Here is a 14,619-nt window from a genome sequence, read left to right on the forward strand (position 1 = left end):
CCAACTTCAGTAACCCTACAAACGTCACTACTGTTTAGTTTTCTGTCTTCATTTATGTCGGAAGTGGTAGCAGAGCTGTACGTTTTAATTTTTCAGAAATCCCTCAGTCAGAACATGCTGTATTATGTTTAGGTGTAAGCTAGCGAGCAAACTCTCTACTGACTTTGAAGTCCATTAAACTTCATAAATTCTGTTTTCATGGATGCCTGGATGTTAAACTTAGTGGTTACACCTGGTAGAGCAGCCACACTAATCACTTTATTTAAGATGAAAGAATTTAGACAGTTCATAGCTCTCAGTGATGTTGCAGTGTTCTTTTGACTTTGGGACCTGAAGTGGAGTTTGAACCCGGAAACAGCTAACGACATCAGACTTAAAGACCGGATATATAGCTGTATAAAAACAGGTACATTTACAATTATTTGAAACTCTGGTCATTTTTAGCGCGAAAATCCACCACTGGAAAGGGAGATATGTGACAGAAGAGAAAGAAAAGCAAAATAGGTTCATTTTAAATGTGACTGCGATTTAAAATAAAATCATTTTCTTTTCTTTCTCACTCAGGGTGCAGACATGTCTGCTGCCAGCTGTCTTCTATCGAAAGATCGGTTTCTGTGCTTCATCTGTCTGAATGTCTTCACTGATCCAGTCTCCACACCATGTGGACACAACTTCTGCAAAAACTGCATCAGTCAACACTGGGATATCAGTGAGAGGTGTCAGTGTCCTTTATGTAAAAAGGCATTTGAAGTCAGACCTGAGCTGCACATCAACACTTTCATCTCTGAGATGGTTTCTCAGTTCAGACATGAAACTCAGCAGAAAGTCAGCAGCAGCAGCTCAGAGCAACAAGCTGCCAAACCAGGAGAAGTTCCCTGTGACATCTGCACTGGAACCAAACTGAAGGCCCTGAAGTCCTGCCTGGTGTGTCTGGCCTCCTACTGTCAGACTCACCTGGAGCCTCATCTGACAGCTTCACGGCTGAAAAGACATCAGCTGATTGATCCTGAGGAGAACCTGGAAAGCAGGATGTGTATGAAGCATGATAAACCTCTGGAGCTGTTCTGTAAGACCGATCAGACATGTGTCTGCATGCTCTGCTGTGTTTTTGACCACAATACTCATGAGTTTGTTCCTCTGAGAGAAGAATATGAAGGAAAGAAGGCAGAACTGGGGAAGACTGAGGCTGAAATTCAACAGATGATCCAGAAGAGACGACTGAAGATTCAGGAGATCAAAGAGTCAGTGAAGATGAGTAAAGATGCTGCAGACAGAGAGAAAGCAGAAGGTGTTCAGGTCTTCACTGCTCTGAGGAAGACTCTCAGGAGATGTTTGAAAAAGTTCATAAAGGAGATTGAAGATAAACAGGAAACAACAGAGAAACAGGCTGAAGGTTTCATCACAGATCTGGAACAGGAAATCTCTGAGCTGATGACAGAGGTCAGTATCCATCCACCATCATATGAGGGGACTGTGGTGAGAGCTGTGGGTCGGCTGAAGGAGACTCTCAGTAAAGACATGAAGAAGCTGTTTGAGGCTGAGCTGAAGAGGGTCCAGCAGTATGCAGTGGATATGACTCTTGATCCTGATACAGCACATCCTTATCTCATCCTGTCTGATGATGGAAAACAAGTACACTGTGGTGAAGAGGAGAATGATCTTCCAGACAACCCAGAGAGATTTTCTGTGGAGCGTCTTGTTTTAGGAAAGCAGAGTTTCTCTTCAGGCAGATTTTACTTTGAGGTTCAGGTTAAAGAAAAGCCTGACTGGGTTTTAGGAGTGGTCAGAGAGTCAGTCAACAGGAAGGAAGTCATCACACCGAGTCCTGCGAATGGTCTCTGGACAGTAGGAGCATATGAAAACATTTGTGGAGCTCTTGAAGATCCCACAGTCCCACTCTCTCTTCAGCGTGGTTCTGAGAAGGTGGGGGTGTTTGTGGATTATGAGGAGGGTCTGGTCTCCTTTTATGATGTAGATGATGTAGATGTGATCTACTCCTTTACTGGCTGGTCCTTCACTGAGAAACTCTACCCATTGTTCTGTCCCAAAGTTAATGTTGATAATGATGATGAGAACAGTTGTGGTAAAAAAATTAAACCTCTGATCATCTGTCCTGTCAATCAGTCAGTCTGATAGTTTACCATGTGGAAACTGGACCATATACAGAATCATCTCAACCTTTCAGCTGACACAGAAAAGAAGTCATAAAAAACATAACTGAGAAAACTGCAGCTGCTGATCATGATCATGATATACAGTTAGAAGCTGCAGATTCGAGTCAGTTGAGTTTTTGTTAAACTGTTTTCAAGTTGAAAAAAAGATTACAACATAACAAAATAGAAACTCTCCTTTTCTTTTGCTTTCAGTGTTCAAAGGCACAGACATTAAAGCATATACTGTACACACGTTTGAGGAAACATGTTAATATTTTATTATTTTCATTCACCTTTTCTTAAATATCAAAATCAGGGTTTCTGAAAATATTTTTTTAATATGTACACCATGCTTTTTCAGAATACAATAAATACAATTCTAAACTTTTATTTCTTCTTTGATGATTGTTAAGGTTCACATATTGAGGAAGGAGAGTACAAACAACTATGGTCCAGAGCTTGGTCAAACAATTGATTTTAATGAATGCATGCGTGGGAAAACCAGTCTGTACGCAGACAGGGATTGATCTTCGACTTAATCAAAGCATACACAGATTTTTATAGCATCAGGGTTTGAATTAATGACGCCCATTCATACGTCACAGACAGAATATATACATACGTCCAATTAAAACCACAATGCCTTTTAACACGGTTTAAAAGAACATCGTCTGGAACATGAGCCCCACATCCTGCCAGACGCTGTTCCTCTTTCCAGAGACAAACATGACCAACTTCTCACCTATAAATGAGTCTAACTAATGTATGTGTGTGTATGTGTTGACCTTACATGCTCTCTCATCTCACCCGTTGCACTTCTGACCTTTCACCAGAACAGAGGCTCATCCTTATGTGTAACAACCTAACTGAAACTATATGTACTATATTGAATAAATGTTTTAATCAAGAACCTCTACTAAAAGCTTAATAAAAGAATATAAACGTATAACAGACAGTTTGAATAACCCAGTAATTCAAATAGCCTCGTCTAACCTGCTCCTCAGAATAACTTAGACTCTGCTTTCACTTCTGCAAACTCTCTGCAACTTCCTGTCAACTCCTGCCTGCAACTTAGTCTTTCTGAAAGACACACACTGTTTAAACCTCTGAATGCAATATCAATGAAAGACATCATTTTACAAACTATAGACCAGTGTCAATACTCTCCCAGTTCTCTAAGATACTGGAAAAACTCTTCATAAAAAGATTTGACAGTTTTGTGGAAAAATATGAATTAATGACAGATAGTCAGTATGGGTTCAGAAACAACAGATCAACAGCTTTGGCACTGATAGATTTAATGGAAAAGATAACGGAATGTATGGATAATAAGAGGTATGCGCTCGGAGTTTTCTTAGATCTAAAGAAGGCGTTTGATACTGTTAATCATGAAATTCTATTAAAAAAACTGGAAAAGTACGGGTTTAGGGGAGTGGTTTTGGAATGGTTAAAAAGCTATGTAGGGAATAGGCAACAATATGTACAAATAAATGAATATAAATCTAATTTGATGGATATAGCTTGTGGAGTACCTCAAGGTTCAGTACTGGGTCCAAAAATGTTTATTATGTACTTTTAAAGTTTGTAATATTTGCAGATGACACAAATATACTGTGTTCAGGTGTGGAGTTGCCACAGGTTTTGGAAATGATCACACAGGAATTAACGATATTAAAGAAGTGGTTTGATATAAATAAATTATCACTGAATCTCGATAAAACCAAATTTATGTTGTTTGGAAACCAAAAGAAAAATATCGAAGTAGAAATATGTGTTGACAATGTATATTTAGAAAGAGTAAATGAAATAAAATTTCTTGGGGTGATCATTGACCACAAGCTCTGTTGGAAGCCACACATTACTTATGTTCGGGGGAAATTGGCACGGGGCATTGCCGTCCTGGGGAAAGCAAAGCATATGTTGGATCAGAAAGCACTGCACATTTTATACTGTGCTTTACTACTGCCATATATGAGCTACTGTGTAGAGGTCTGGGGAAACACATACAAAAGTAACACACAAACAATAACTATAATACAGAAAAGGGCCATTAGATTAATAAATAATGTAGGGTACAGGGACCATACAAATGCACTCTTTGTCAAAATGCAAGCTATCAAATTCCAAGACTTGGTGAAGCTTAAAACAGCGCAGATAATGTATAAAGTAAGAAATAAACTGCTTCCCAAAGAAATCTGTAAATTGTTCATAGAAAGAGAAGGTGGGTATAACTTAAGAGGGAGATGGAATTTAAAAATACAAAGTGCTAGAACAACTTTAAGAACTATGTCTATCTCAATTGCAGGAGTTAAATTATGGAACAGTCTAACAGAAGAAATAAAAGACAGTCAAAACATAAAACAGTTTAAAGTAAAATATAAAAACCTAATTTTAAATAAGTACAAGAATGAAGAAAACGGGGTTAACCCAGGACGGTAATGTTGCTGGAAATGGTGTTGCGGTTCTTTTTTGTTTGTTTTTTTGTTTTGTTTTGGTTTGTTGTTTTTCCATAACTTGTGTATATGCAAATATACACATTCTGTATTTTTTATATGAAAGAAACTATACTGTGGTGGGGCTTGCTAATTTCTTGTTTTGATTTATGTATGTTATGTTTTGTTTTACTTCATATGTTTCATATGTTTCATATGTTGTTTGTTTAATTTAAGACAAAAAAAAAATTAAATGAATGAGAGGTAAAACTTGAGGGGGTAGGGACAAATAAGTAAATACTTCAGCCTACTCCTTTTCAAACAAATAATGGAATGATATTTTGTAATGATTGTGAAGGCACATGTTTGAAATGTTTGAAATAAAAATGAACTGAACTGAACTGAATGCTGCAGATTATATTATTAATACAATAGTAATGATGATGATTATTTACCAATAGCAGTAAAATAATTTCCCTGATCCACATGATAATCAGCCGGTGAACTTCAGCCTTTTTACCTCTGAAGTGACAGCAAGACCAGTTCTTTTAGAAAGACCCACATTTACGCCAGTAGCATGAAATCTATCATACATGTCATAAATAAATTTGGAAAATGCAATTCTTTAGTTGCATCTAGTCAGCTAAGTTTTCATTATTTTTTCTCTCTGATGTTCAGCCCGGATTAAGATGACAAAAATGCAGCACTTTAAGTGAAAATGCAGCAGAGGGCGCTCTTAGCCAGGCCCAGTTCTTTATTTAAAACATTTAAATCATTGTGTGTGTTTGATTAGTGATGATTCAGCTCATCAGAGCTGCTTCAGTGTTTCACTCTGTTTTTTCTTTATTCCAGCTTCACTGTGCAGCACATGTTGGCTTTATTTTGGAATTATTTTCTCTTCTCCTCTAAGACATCTTTGAACTAATTTTTGTGTTTGTCATGGTTTATGTCCTAGTTCTATATTAGTTTTTCTTCAGCTCAGTTTTCCACAGTATAGTCTCTGTCTTTCAGCCTTCCCGGTCACAAACCCATGACTGTCTGTTTTCTCCCTAGTCCCAGTGTCAATCCCACGTGTCTTAGTCATGCTCTCAGTGTTTGTACTTCCTGCTTTGTTAATCTTCTATCTCATGTGTATCCGGTTGTTCAGTGATGACGCGACGAATCCTACTTCCGGGTCTAAAGTAGTCTGCGTCTAATATGGCTTTTGTGTTGTTAACATGTTTAATGTTATGTATTTTCTTCTATTTGATCTCAAAAAGCTCCTAAAACAGTCAGTGATCCCTGTTGACCTCCCTCGGCGTTTATTACCGCTAATCATTTATTTAAGCTCAGTTTTTAAAGCCTTAGGATGTAACTACAGCCCAGCCATGCAGCAGTATATGAATGACTAACCTCGTATTGTGGATGGATTATCTCAGTTGTTCTCCTGGCTGAAGTTTGGTCCTTTTACAGCATCCTGCCATGCGATTACATTTGTTCCTGACCACCGAGAACACTCACGTTAACTTTTATTGAGTGGGAAAAAAAGTTCGCTTGTTTATATTATGCTAACATAGCTGTGTCGCTAGCGGTCACGTAGCACATCATTATATACCAGCTAGCCCAACTTCAGTAACCCTACAAACGTCACTGCTGTTTAGTTTTCTGTCTTCATTTATGCTGGAAGTGATAACAGAGCTGTACGTTTGAATTTGTTTCCAAAACCTTGCAGTCAGGACATGTTATATTGTATTTAGATAGAAGCTAGCGAGCTAACTTCCTGCTAACTTCTAACTCCGTTAAATGTCATAAATTCCGTTTTCATGGATGCCTGGATGTTAAACTCAATTATTACACCTGGTAGAGCAGAACGCTGATCATTTTATTAAAGATGAAAGACTTTAGACAGTTTTTCAACTCTCAGTAATGCCATAGTGATCGTTTGATATATGGACCTGCAGCGGAGTTTAGACCCAGACACGGCTAGTGACGTCAGCCTGAACAATCGGATTCTGTTCAGTTTTGCTTCCCCTGCGCCATCATTCAGTTTAGTGTCAGCTGTGTTCCCACCTGTGGCCTGTTCCCTTGTAGTCCTCTTTGTGTGTATATTGTCTGCATTTCTCTCTGTTGTGTTCTCACTCATGCATGTGTTCTCTCTTTCAGTATGTGTTTCATGATATCACAAAAACATGACTGGTTAACCTACAGGTTGATGTAAGAGAACAACCACAAGTGAGATTGTTCGGCAATCAGCTGAGCCAGCTTCATATTTTGCTGGACCAACTGGACCTGAGAATTAAATAAGTTACTAACTTAAATATTTGAGTCATCAAAATTTCTGTCAGCTGAATATTTTGAATCGTGAACATGGTACAAAAAAATAAATTTAAAGTTCCATTAATGTAATCGTTTTGCACCCCCCACCAACCCCTGTTTTTTCCCTTTTACTTTCACTTCCACCAATCCTGATCTGTGACAGCAGAGATAAGGCTGGTTGGGGGGAAGGTCTGAAACCGCTCAATTGCAGCTGTTTCACAGTAGCAAGTGTCGTTAAATAAATAAACGAGAAATAGACTTCAAGAATCAAGAGACTCAGAAAAAAAAGACAACAAAATAGAAACAATCCTACTGTGTGTCAAACACTTCCTTAGCTTCTGCATTCAACGTGTAGAATTGCAGCTCTGCACCTAGGCTGCCACAATCTGTAGAATGAAGAAAGTGCATGCATGGTTCGCTGGCTTTGCAGCTGATTTCGGATCAACCGTGATCCGTTGCACCTCTAATATCTGAGGTGCTTCTGCGCTACCACAGGGACACGACTTCATCAAACCTCTTTAGCAGTTTTTAAAGGCTCTGACTTTTTAAATAAAGGCTGAAATATCTCCATCATTGAATCCTGCTATTGCACAGAACAGAAATTTATAATTTAATACATCTAGCAGTAACATATGGTCAACTTATGCTATGCAGGTAGTGCTGCTTCTCTGTGAGGATGCGTCTGTGTGCGTTTGGTCTTCTTACATTTGAGGAAATAGTGACACAAACATTTGAAAAATTATGGCTTTAAGTGAGCAGAAAGGATGTTATGTGTAGTTTTATACATTTGTACGCAGAGAAAGTTTAATGAAAGAGAAAATTATCAGATTTGTGAAGATGAACTTAATAAATTGTGTGTAACTGATCAGTGTTTATTTGGGTTTGGATGTATACATTTGTAAAAGAAGTTTTGCATGTGCTCAAATTGCTTTGCATTTATGTGTGGATTTAAGCATGTGTGAGAATCCTCTAAAGTTAAACACACATCACTGCAGTCATTTGTCTTAGTTTACACTCATACTTATTTGTAACACTGTTGAGACAAATTTTGCTATAAAAAAAATCCAGGTTTAGTGTTTCTAAGGTCTTTTTGCTCTCCGACATCTCGTGTAAAGATTTGAGGAAATGATTAGTTGCACAAATCATGAGAGAATCTGTTTGGTTTCTTGACATGATGGTGCAGCTTTAGAGCTGAACAACATTTGAGAAGTCAAAACAAACAGAAAATGTGACAGCAAAAATTTCCCTTCACGTTTGAAAAACAACCCAAACAAAGCTGCTCAACATGACTGAAATATCAAAGGAACACATGAAGTCAGATCTGTGTGAGAGGCAGAAACTCACATGCGTAAGAAAACATCTGAATGTTTCTGGCTGATAATCACATTAAAAGTCTCTGCTTAGCCACCAGCTCTCACCTGCTGACAGAGGCAGAACAAAACCTGAAAAACCAGAACTTCAGGATCAGAATTCGAAAAGTGAAACTGAAAGAACTTTAAAATCTGTTTCTTTTAAACAAGAATCAAACTGAGCTCATCCAGCCGTTCTCAACAGCACAGTAGAGATTCTGTCCAACACTGGTGAGTACAGACGATCACACTGTTTTAAAATCCAGATGTTCAGTCTCATCTCTTTATGACTTAGAATACTTCTGCATCAACACAGGATTACGGACTAGGAGTAAAAACAAACAAATATAAAGACAGTAAGTGAAAGTAAATTTTTGTTTCACAGCAGTTTCACTGCGGAAAATCTGTTTCTCCTCAAAGGAACCTTAAACTGAGCTCATCCAGCCTTTCTGAGCAGCACAGCAGAGCTTCTGTCCAACACTGGTGAGTACAGATGATCACGATCACACTGTTTTAAATTTAAACTCTCTCTGTGTCAGGAAAAATAACTGTAACACTGCTGCAGCTGGTGTGTTTCACATTTTTTCTAAATGATGACATAGGAGCTGATTTAATAGCAGCACTGAACAGATTACATTTGTTGTACAGAGAAAAAGAAGTTTACATTTAAAACCTTTCATCTCTAATGTCAGGGTCTGAAGAGCTCACTGCTTTGTGCCTGACACACCTGCAGGGAGAGGCGGAGATTCAACTGAGTCTATCAGGTTTTCCTCAACAACACAACAAACAGCAGTGAGTGCAGCTGATCACGTTCATGATTCAATGCTCTGTTCATGTCATTCTGACTCTTTTTGTTAGAGCCATCGTCTCCAAGCTTCTTCTTGTACATGGTCACCACAGCCATTTCCATCCTTTTGGCAAAATGCTTCACCATCTGTCCTTCCTCGTTTCTCTCATTAACACCATACCTGCCCAACACCTGATAACCTCTGCCTCCTTCACCTACATGTCAATTAAAGTCTGCTCTAAACACCACTCTCCTCCCCACTGAGGACACTCTCTGCCACTTTATCCAAGTTACTCCAGAATGTCTCTAACTGACATCGAACCTGTGGGGCACTCACGCTGACAACATTCAACATCACCCATTTGATTTCTTGTTTCAAACTAATGATCCTGTCTAACACAGATGGCTGGTATTGTCCTCATATGGATCTAAGAGTAAAAAAACCCTGTGAAACTGAGTGTTGGTCGTGTTTAACATGACCATCCACCACCGGAAGAGGAGACATGAGACAGAAGGAAGTAAAAGCAGAACAAGTCCACTTTAAATATGAGTAAAACTGAATTGTGCATAAAATAATTTCATTTTCTTTCTTTCAGACATGTCTGCTGCCTGCTGTCTTCAATCTGAAGATCGGTTTCTGTGCTCCATCTGTCTGGATCTCTTCACTGATCCAGTCTCCACACCATGTGGACACAACTTCTGCAAAAACTGCATCAGTCAACACTGGGATATCAGTGAGAGGTGTCAGTGTCCTGTGTGTAAAACGGTGTTTGAGATCAGACATGAGCTGGGGGAAATCTCTGAGCTGATGAAGAGAAGCTCTGAGGTGGAGCAGCTCTCACTCTCTAAAGATCACCTCCACCTCATTCAAAGCTTCTCATGCCTACAAGTTGCTCCAACCAGCAATGACTGGACAGAGGTCAGTATCCATCCACTATCATATGAGCTGTTTGAGGCTGAGCTGAAGAGGATCCAGCAGTATGCAGTGGATATGACTCTTGATCCTGATACAGCACATCCGAAACTCATCCTGTCTGATGATGGAAAACAAGTACACTGTGGTGATAGAAGGAAGCAACATCCAGACAACCCAGAGACATTTTTTAAAGGTGTTTGTGTTTTAGCAAAGCAGAGTCTCTCTTCAGGCAGATTATACTTTGAAATTCAGGTTAAAGAAAAGACCAAATGGTTTTTAGGGGTGGTCAGAGAGTCAATCAACAGGAAGGAAGACCCCAATCCGAGTCCTGCGAATGGTTACTGGACAGTAATTTTAGGTAAAAATAGTTTTATAGCTCTTGACAACCTTCCAGTCCATCTTCCTCTTCACCGTCCTGAGAAGGTGGGAGTGTTTGTGGATTATGAGGAGGGTCTGGTCTCCTTTTATGACGTAGATCACGCAGCTCTTATCTACTCCTTTACTGGCTGCTCCTTTACCGAGAAACTCTACCCATTCTTCTGTCCCGGTAATAATGATGATGGTAACAACTCTGCGCCGCTGATCATCTGTCCTGTCAATCAGCCAGTCTGATCTTTTTACATGAGGAAATTGGATCAATTATAGGTTAAGCTCATTATTTTAACTAACACAAAGAAGAAGTCCTATAAACAGAACTTGGCAAACTGCACCTTCTGAAGATTATGAGATTCACTCAGAAGCTGCAGAAGTTCAACGTTAGTTGATTTCTATTTATTTTTTAATCTGTTTACAAGTTGAAGAAAATGATCCATTTGAGGAAATCCAGTGTGAGTAAATAGAAACTCTCCTTTTCTTTTTCTTTTTTCAATGTTTAAAGGCACACGTATGAGTACAAATGTTAACATTGTATTATTTTAATTGACCTGGTGTTATATCAATATCAAAGTCAGGATGGAGACACTGTTCCTCTGTTCTACTACAACACACTTGTTCATAATCACATAAATATAAATCTGAACTTTTATCGTCTCCTTTGATGATCATCAGCTGCTGAACTTTAGTCATCTTACCTCTGAAGTAACAGGACTATGAGCTGCTGTTTTGAATCAGTAATATTATTTTAACTATCATACACGTCATAAATGCATTTGTACCATCATTTTTATGTTTCGTTTCAAGACTGCGATACTTGATCAGCACACAATGACACCCACGGCCCACTCGTCCTTTTTCCTTCTCAACCCTGTCCTTCGTTCATGATGCTAATGTAAAGTTGTGGTATTGGTACTTAAACATTTAGCTAGCTAAGTCTTAAATCATTACTCTTTCTCTCTGGTGTTCAGCCTAAATGTAAATGTTAATGCAGCAGTTGGAGTAAAAATCCAGCAGAGGGCGCTCTGAGCCAGGGCAGCACTGTCACTGCTGCTGTGCATTATTTAAACCATTAAACTCATGCGTGTATTTGATTAATGATTATTCAGGTCATCAGAGCTGTTGCTGTGTTTCACTCTGAATAAGATGATGCCCTCTAAATTAAAAGCATAATAAAGTTTAAAATGCAGAGGGAAGCCCGACCTGCTCTCTGTTTTCAGACATTAGTTTTGTTTCAGTGGAGAATAATGAAATAGTTGCTGTAGTTCTTTTCTGCTGTTGCTGTTAGCGCTCTCATTTCTCACTGAGGCCCTGACTGTTAAATACACTGAATGAAACAGCACCTCAGTAAATACTGTGTGTATAATAAGTGGTGAAACGCAGTACTGTCTGAGAGTCGATGCTGAGTTTGTCTCAAAGCTGTTTCAGCTCATTTTAAATGCTGTCATCGATGTTCTGACACCCCGAAAGATGAAAACCAAACCAATAACTCTGTTAATCTCTTATTGTGTAAAACTTAATTAATAAAATATTTCCACGTGATCTAATTCAGTTTCTCTTGTTTAATACTAACAATTATATTGGTGTTTTGTGGGGGAAAAAGAAAAATTAAAAGAAGAAATTCATGGTCTTTGGTTAGATTAAAAGTCTTTGACAGTCAAAATTATCATACACTTACAAGAGACAGTTTGTAGTAGATGTATCTATCTGATAGATACATCAGAGAGAAGAACCAGAGAATCTTCCTCGTCTTCCTCACTTTTCTCATGGTCAAGTTTGATTTGGCTCCACCATTATAATGCCCCAAACCGAGAGCTCTCTGCACAGTACACTACCATTTCATGTTTTTGTTACAGAGCACAGTGGTGTTTTTGTGTAGCTCATCTGTGTAGCCAATTAAAACAAACAAACAAACATAGATAACGTTTTATTTCATAGTGTAATCTTCAAGGCTTTTTCTGTAGCACAGTCTCCTTTGATTCATCTGCTAATTATATTCACAACATTCATTCATTTTGTCTATAGGATTCACTAGCAGTATGGCTTCTTCACCTGTCCCTCTTGTACTTTCCTGCTCAGTGTGTCAGATGCTTTGCTACTCCTTGACTTCCTTTAGTAATAACAATACTTGTGATAAATATAACCTGTTTGCAGCGCTGCAGGCCAGGATCACTGATTTGGAGTCCTGGCTTCACAGCCTTGAAATACCTGTAGCTCGCCAGGCTCCTGTAGTCTGTGCAGTTGAAGGTAGCATAGCAACCATTAGATCTCCCACAGCAGGGTGACAGTGAGGAGGAAGCATGGTCTAAACAGAAACCACCGGAACACCACCATCCCGTCTATTGCTCTACACTGCTACACACCCACAAACAGCCAAAATAGGCTACACTGAGGGCAACCTAACACTACTGGCTAAGGGTAAACATAACTTCCATAAAATTAAAATTCACATCAGCAGTAATGACACCTGGTTACAACAATGACTAAAAATTAATATTGAATCCTGTGTAATTTTGCCAAAACAATGTCGGACTTGGTTGGTTTTCCTGGTCCCCTTCCCAGAGTGACATGCTTGGCCGCATGGTCTCCTTAAATTGCTGGCTGTCTGAGTGGTGTCCAGAAAACAATGTGGGCTTTAAAGATAATTGGCAAACTTTCTGGAGGAAACGTGGTCTTGTGAGGAGAGACAGTATCCGTCCCACTCTGGGTGCAGCAGCTCTCTAAAACAGTGAAATGGGATTATCAAACATTAGGTCTCCCTCTTCTAAGTGTCTGTTAGTACATGAATTAATAAGTAATTAACAAAGTGATTTACTCTGCCTGACAGAAACCTGGGTACAGCAGGATAATTATGTTAGCTTAAATGAATCAATACCCCTGAGTCATACTAATTCTCAGAATCCTCGAAGTGCAGGCCGAGGAGGGGGTGTGGCAGCAATCTTCCACTCTAAGATATTAATCAACCACGAGACCCAGACAGAGTTTAAATTTATTTGAAAGCCTGACACCCAGCCTTGACCACTCTATCTGGAAAACTCAAAAGTCTGATTTCTTCTTTGGAACCAGCTTCCAGTTTGAAATCAGGAGACAGACACCATCTCTACTTTTAAGATTAGGCTCAAAACCTTCCTTTTTGATAAAGCATATAGTTAGGGCTGGATCAGGTGACCCTGAATCCTCCCTTAATTACGCTGTAATAGGTCTATGCTGCTGGGGGATTCCCATGATGTGTGAAATGTTTCTTCTTCAGTCACCTTTTTCACTCAGTATGTGTTTATACACCTCTGCATTTAATTATTAGTTATTATAAATCTCTGGCTCTCTTCCTCAGCATGTCTTTGTCCCAGTCTTCCTCCCCTCACCCCCAACTGGTCACGGCACATGACTGCGCCTCCCTGAGCCTGGTTCTGCTGGAGGTTTCTTCCTGTTAAAAGGGAGTTTTTCCTTCCTCCTGTCACCAAAACACTTGCTCACATTGGGGTCATATGATTGTTGGGGTTTTCTCTGTTTTCTTTGACTTATTGTAGGGTCTTTATATTGTGATATAAAGCATGTTGAGGCAACGTTTGTTGTGATTTGGCACTGTACATTTGAAACTGAATTGAAAAGTAATATTTTCTAGTGTTTGTTTGTTTTTCTAAGTTGGAAAAAGGGACACAGTTCAAATCACATTTTTTAGAGATTTAGAGGAAACTGATTAGTGTAACATTCCTGATGTACACCAATACAGCCCATAACACAAAAATAAAAACACATTACACAATATAACCTGTTCCTGTACAATTACAGTGTATTTACAACATAAGAGGGAGAATTTCTGTTTGTTGTTGTTGTTGTTTCCACTGAAACCTGAAATTAATTAATAAATTATTTAAACACTACTTAAAAATTACTCAGTCCCTACATAAAATGACTAATAGTATCATTTCTGTTTGCTTTCCTGTAAAATACTCAGAAGTTACGTACTACTTCATTCATTTTTTCATTCATTTATTTGTTCATTTCCAGGCACAACAAATACCTATATTGAACATAAAATGCACAAAACAAAAAACAAAAATTGCCTGAAAAAGGAGTGGGACGAAGAAAACTTATTAAATCCCACCCCTATACTCACTCACTTAAAATTGCTTATTCACTCCTTCTAATGGACAGAACACAGAGAGTCAGCATTATGCAGTATAAGTAATTATTAGCCCCTATTTTCAGTGTATAAACCACTACGTTTTTCTAGGTACAAACAAGTACATTGTAGTTTCAAGTAAAATACATGGAAATTCCACTTGATTCTAGGGAAATTAAACCCTTTGTCATT

The 14,619-nt window shown here is 38.7% G+C and overlaps 1 protein-coding gene across 1 annotated transcript in view; it reads left to right on the forward strand.

Annotated features, from left to right (window-relative positions):
- Positions 1–11,376, forward strand: part of LOC308393695 (uncharacterized protein) — a 32,020-nt gene extending 20,644 nt beyond the window's left edge. The window contains exons 3-4 of the mRNA XM_080877653.1: positions 565–2,110; positions 9,613–11,376. Of these exons, the coding sequence (XP_080733779.1) occupies positions 565–2,110; positions 9,613–10,544 (2,478 nt within the window). The 3' untranslated portion in view covers positions 10,545–11,376. The remainder of the gene's footprint in view (positions 1–564; positions 2,111–9,612) is intronic.
- The last annotated feature ends 3,243 nt before the right edge of the window (positions 11,377–14,619 follow it).

Source organism: Rhamphochromis sp. 'chilingali' (genome assembly GCF_963969265.1).
Source record: "Rhamphochromis sp. 'chilingali' genome assembly, chromosome: 3".
Lineage (NCBI taxonomy): Eukaryota > Metazoa > Chordata > Actinopteri > Cichliformes > Cichlidae > Rhamphochromis > Rhamphochromis sp. 'chilingali'.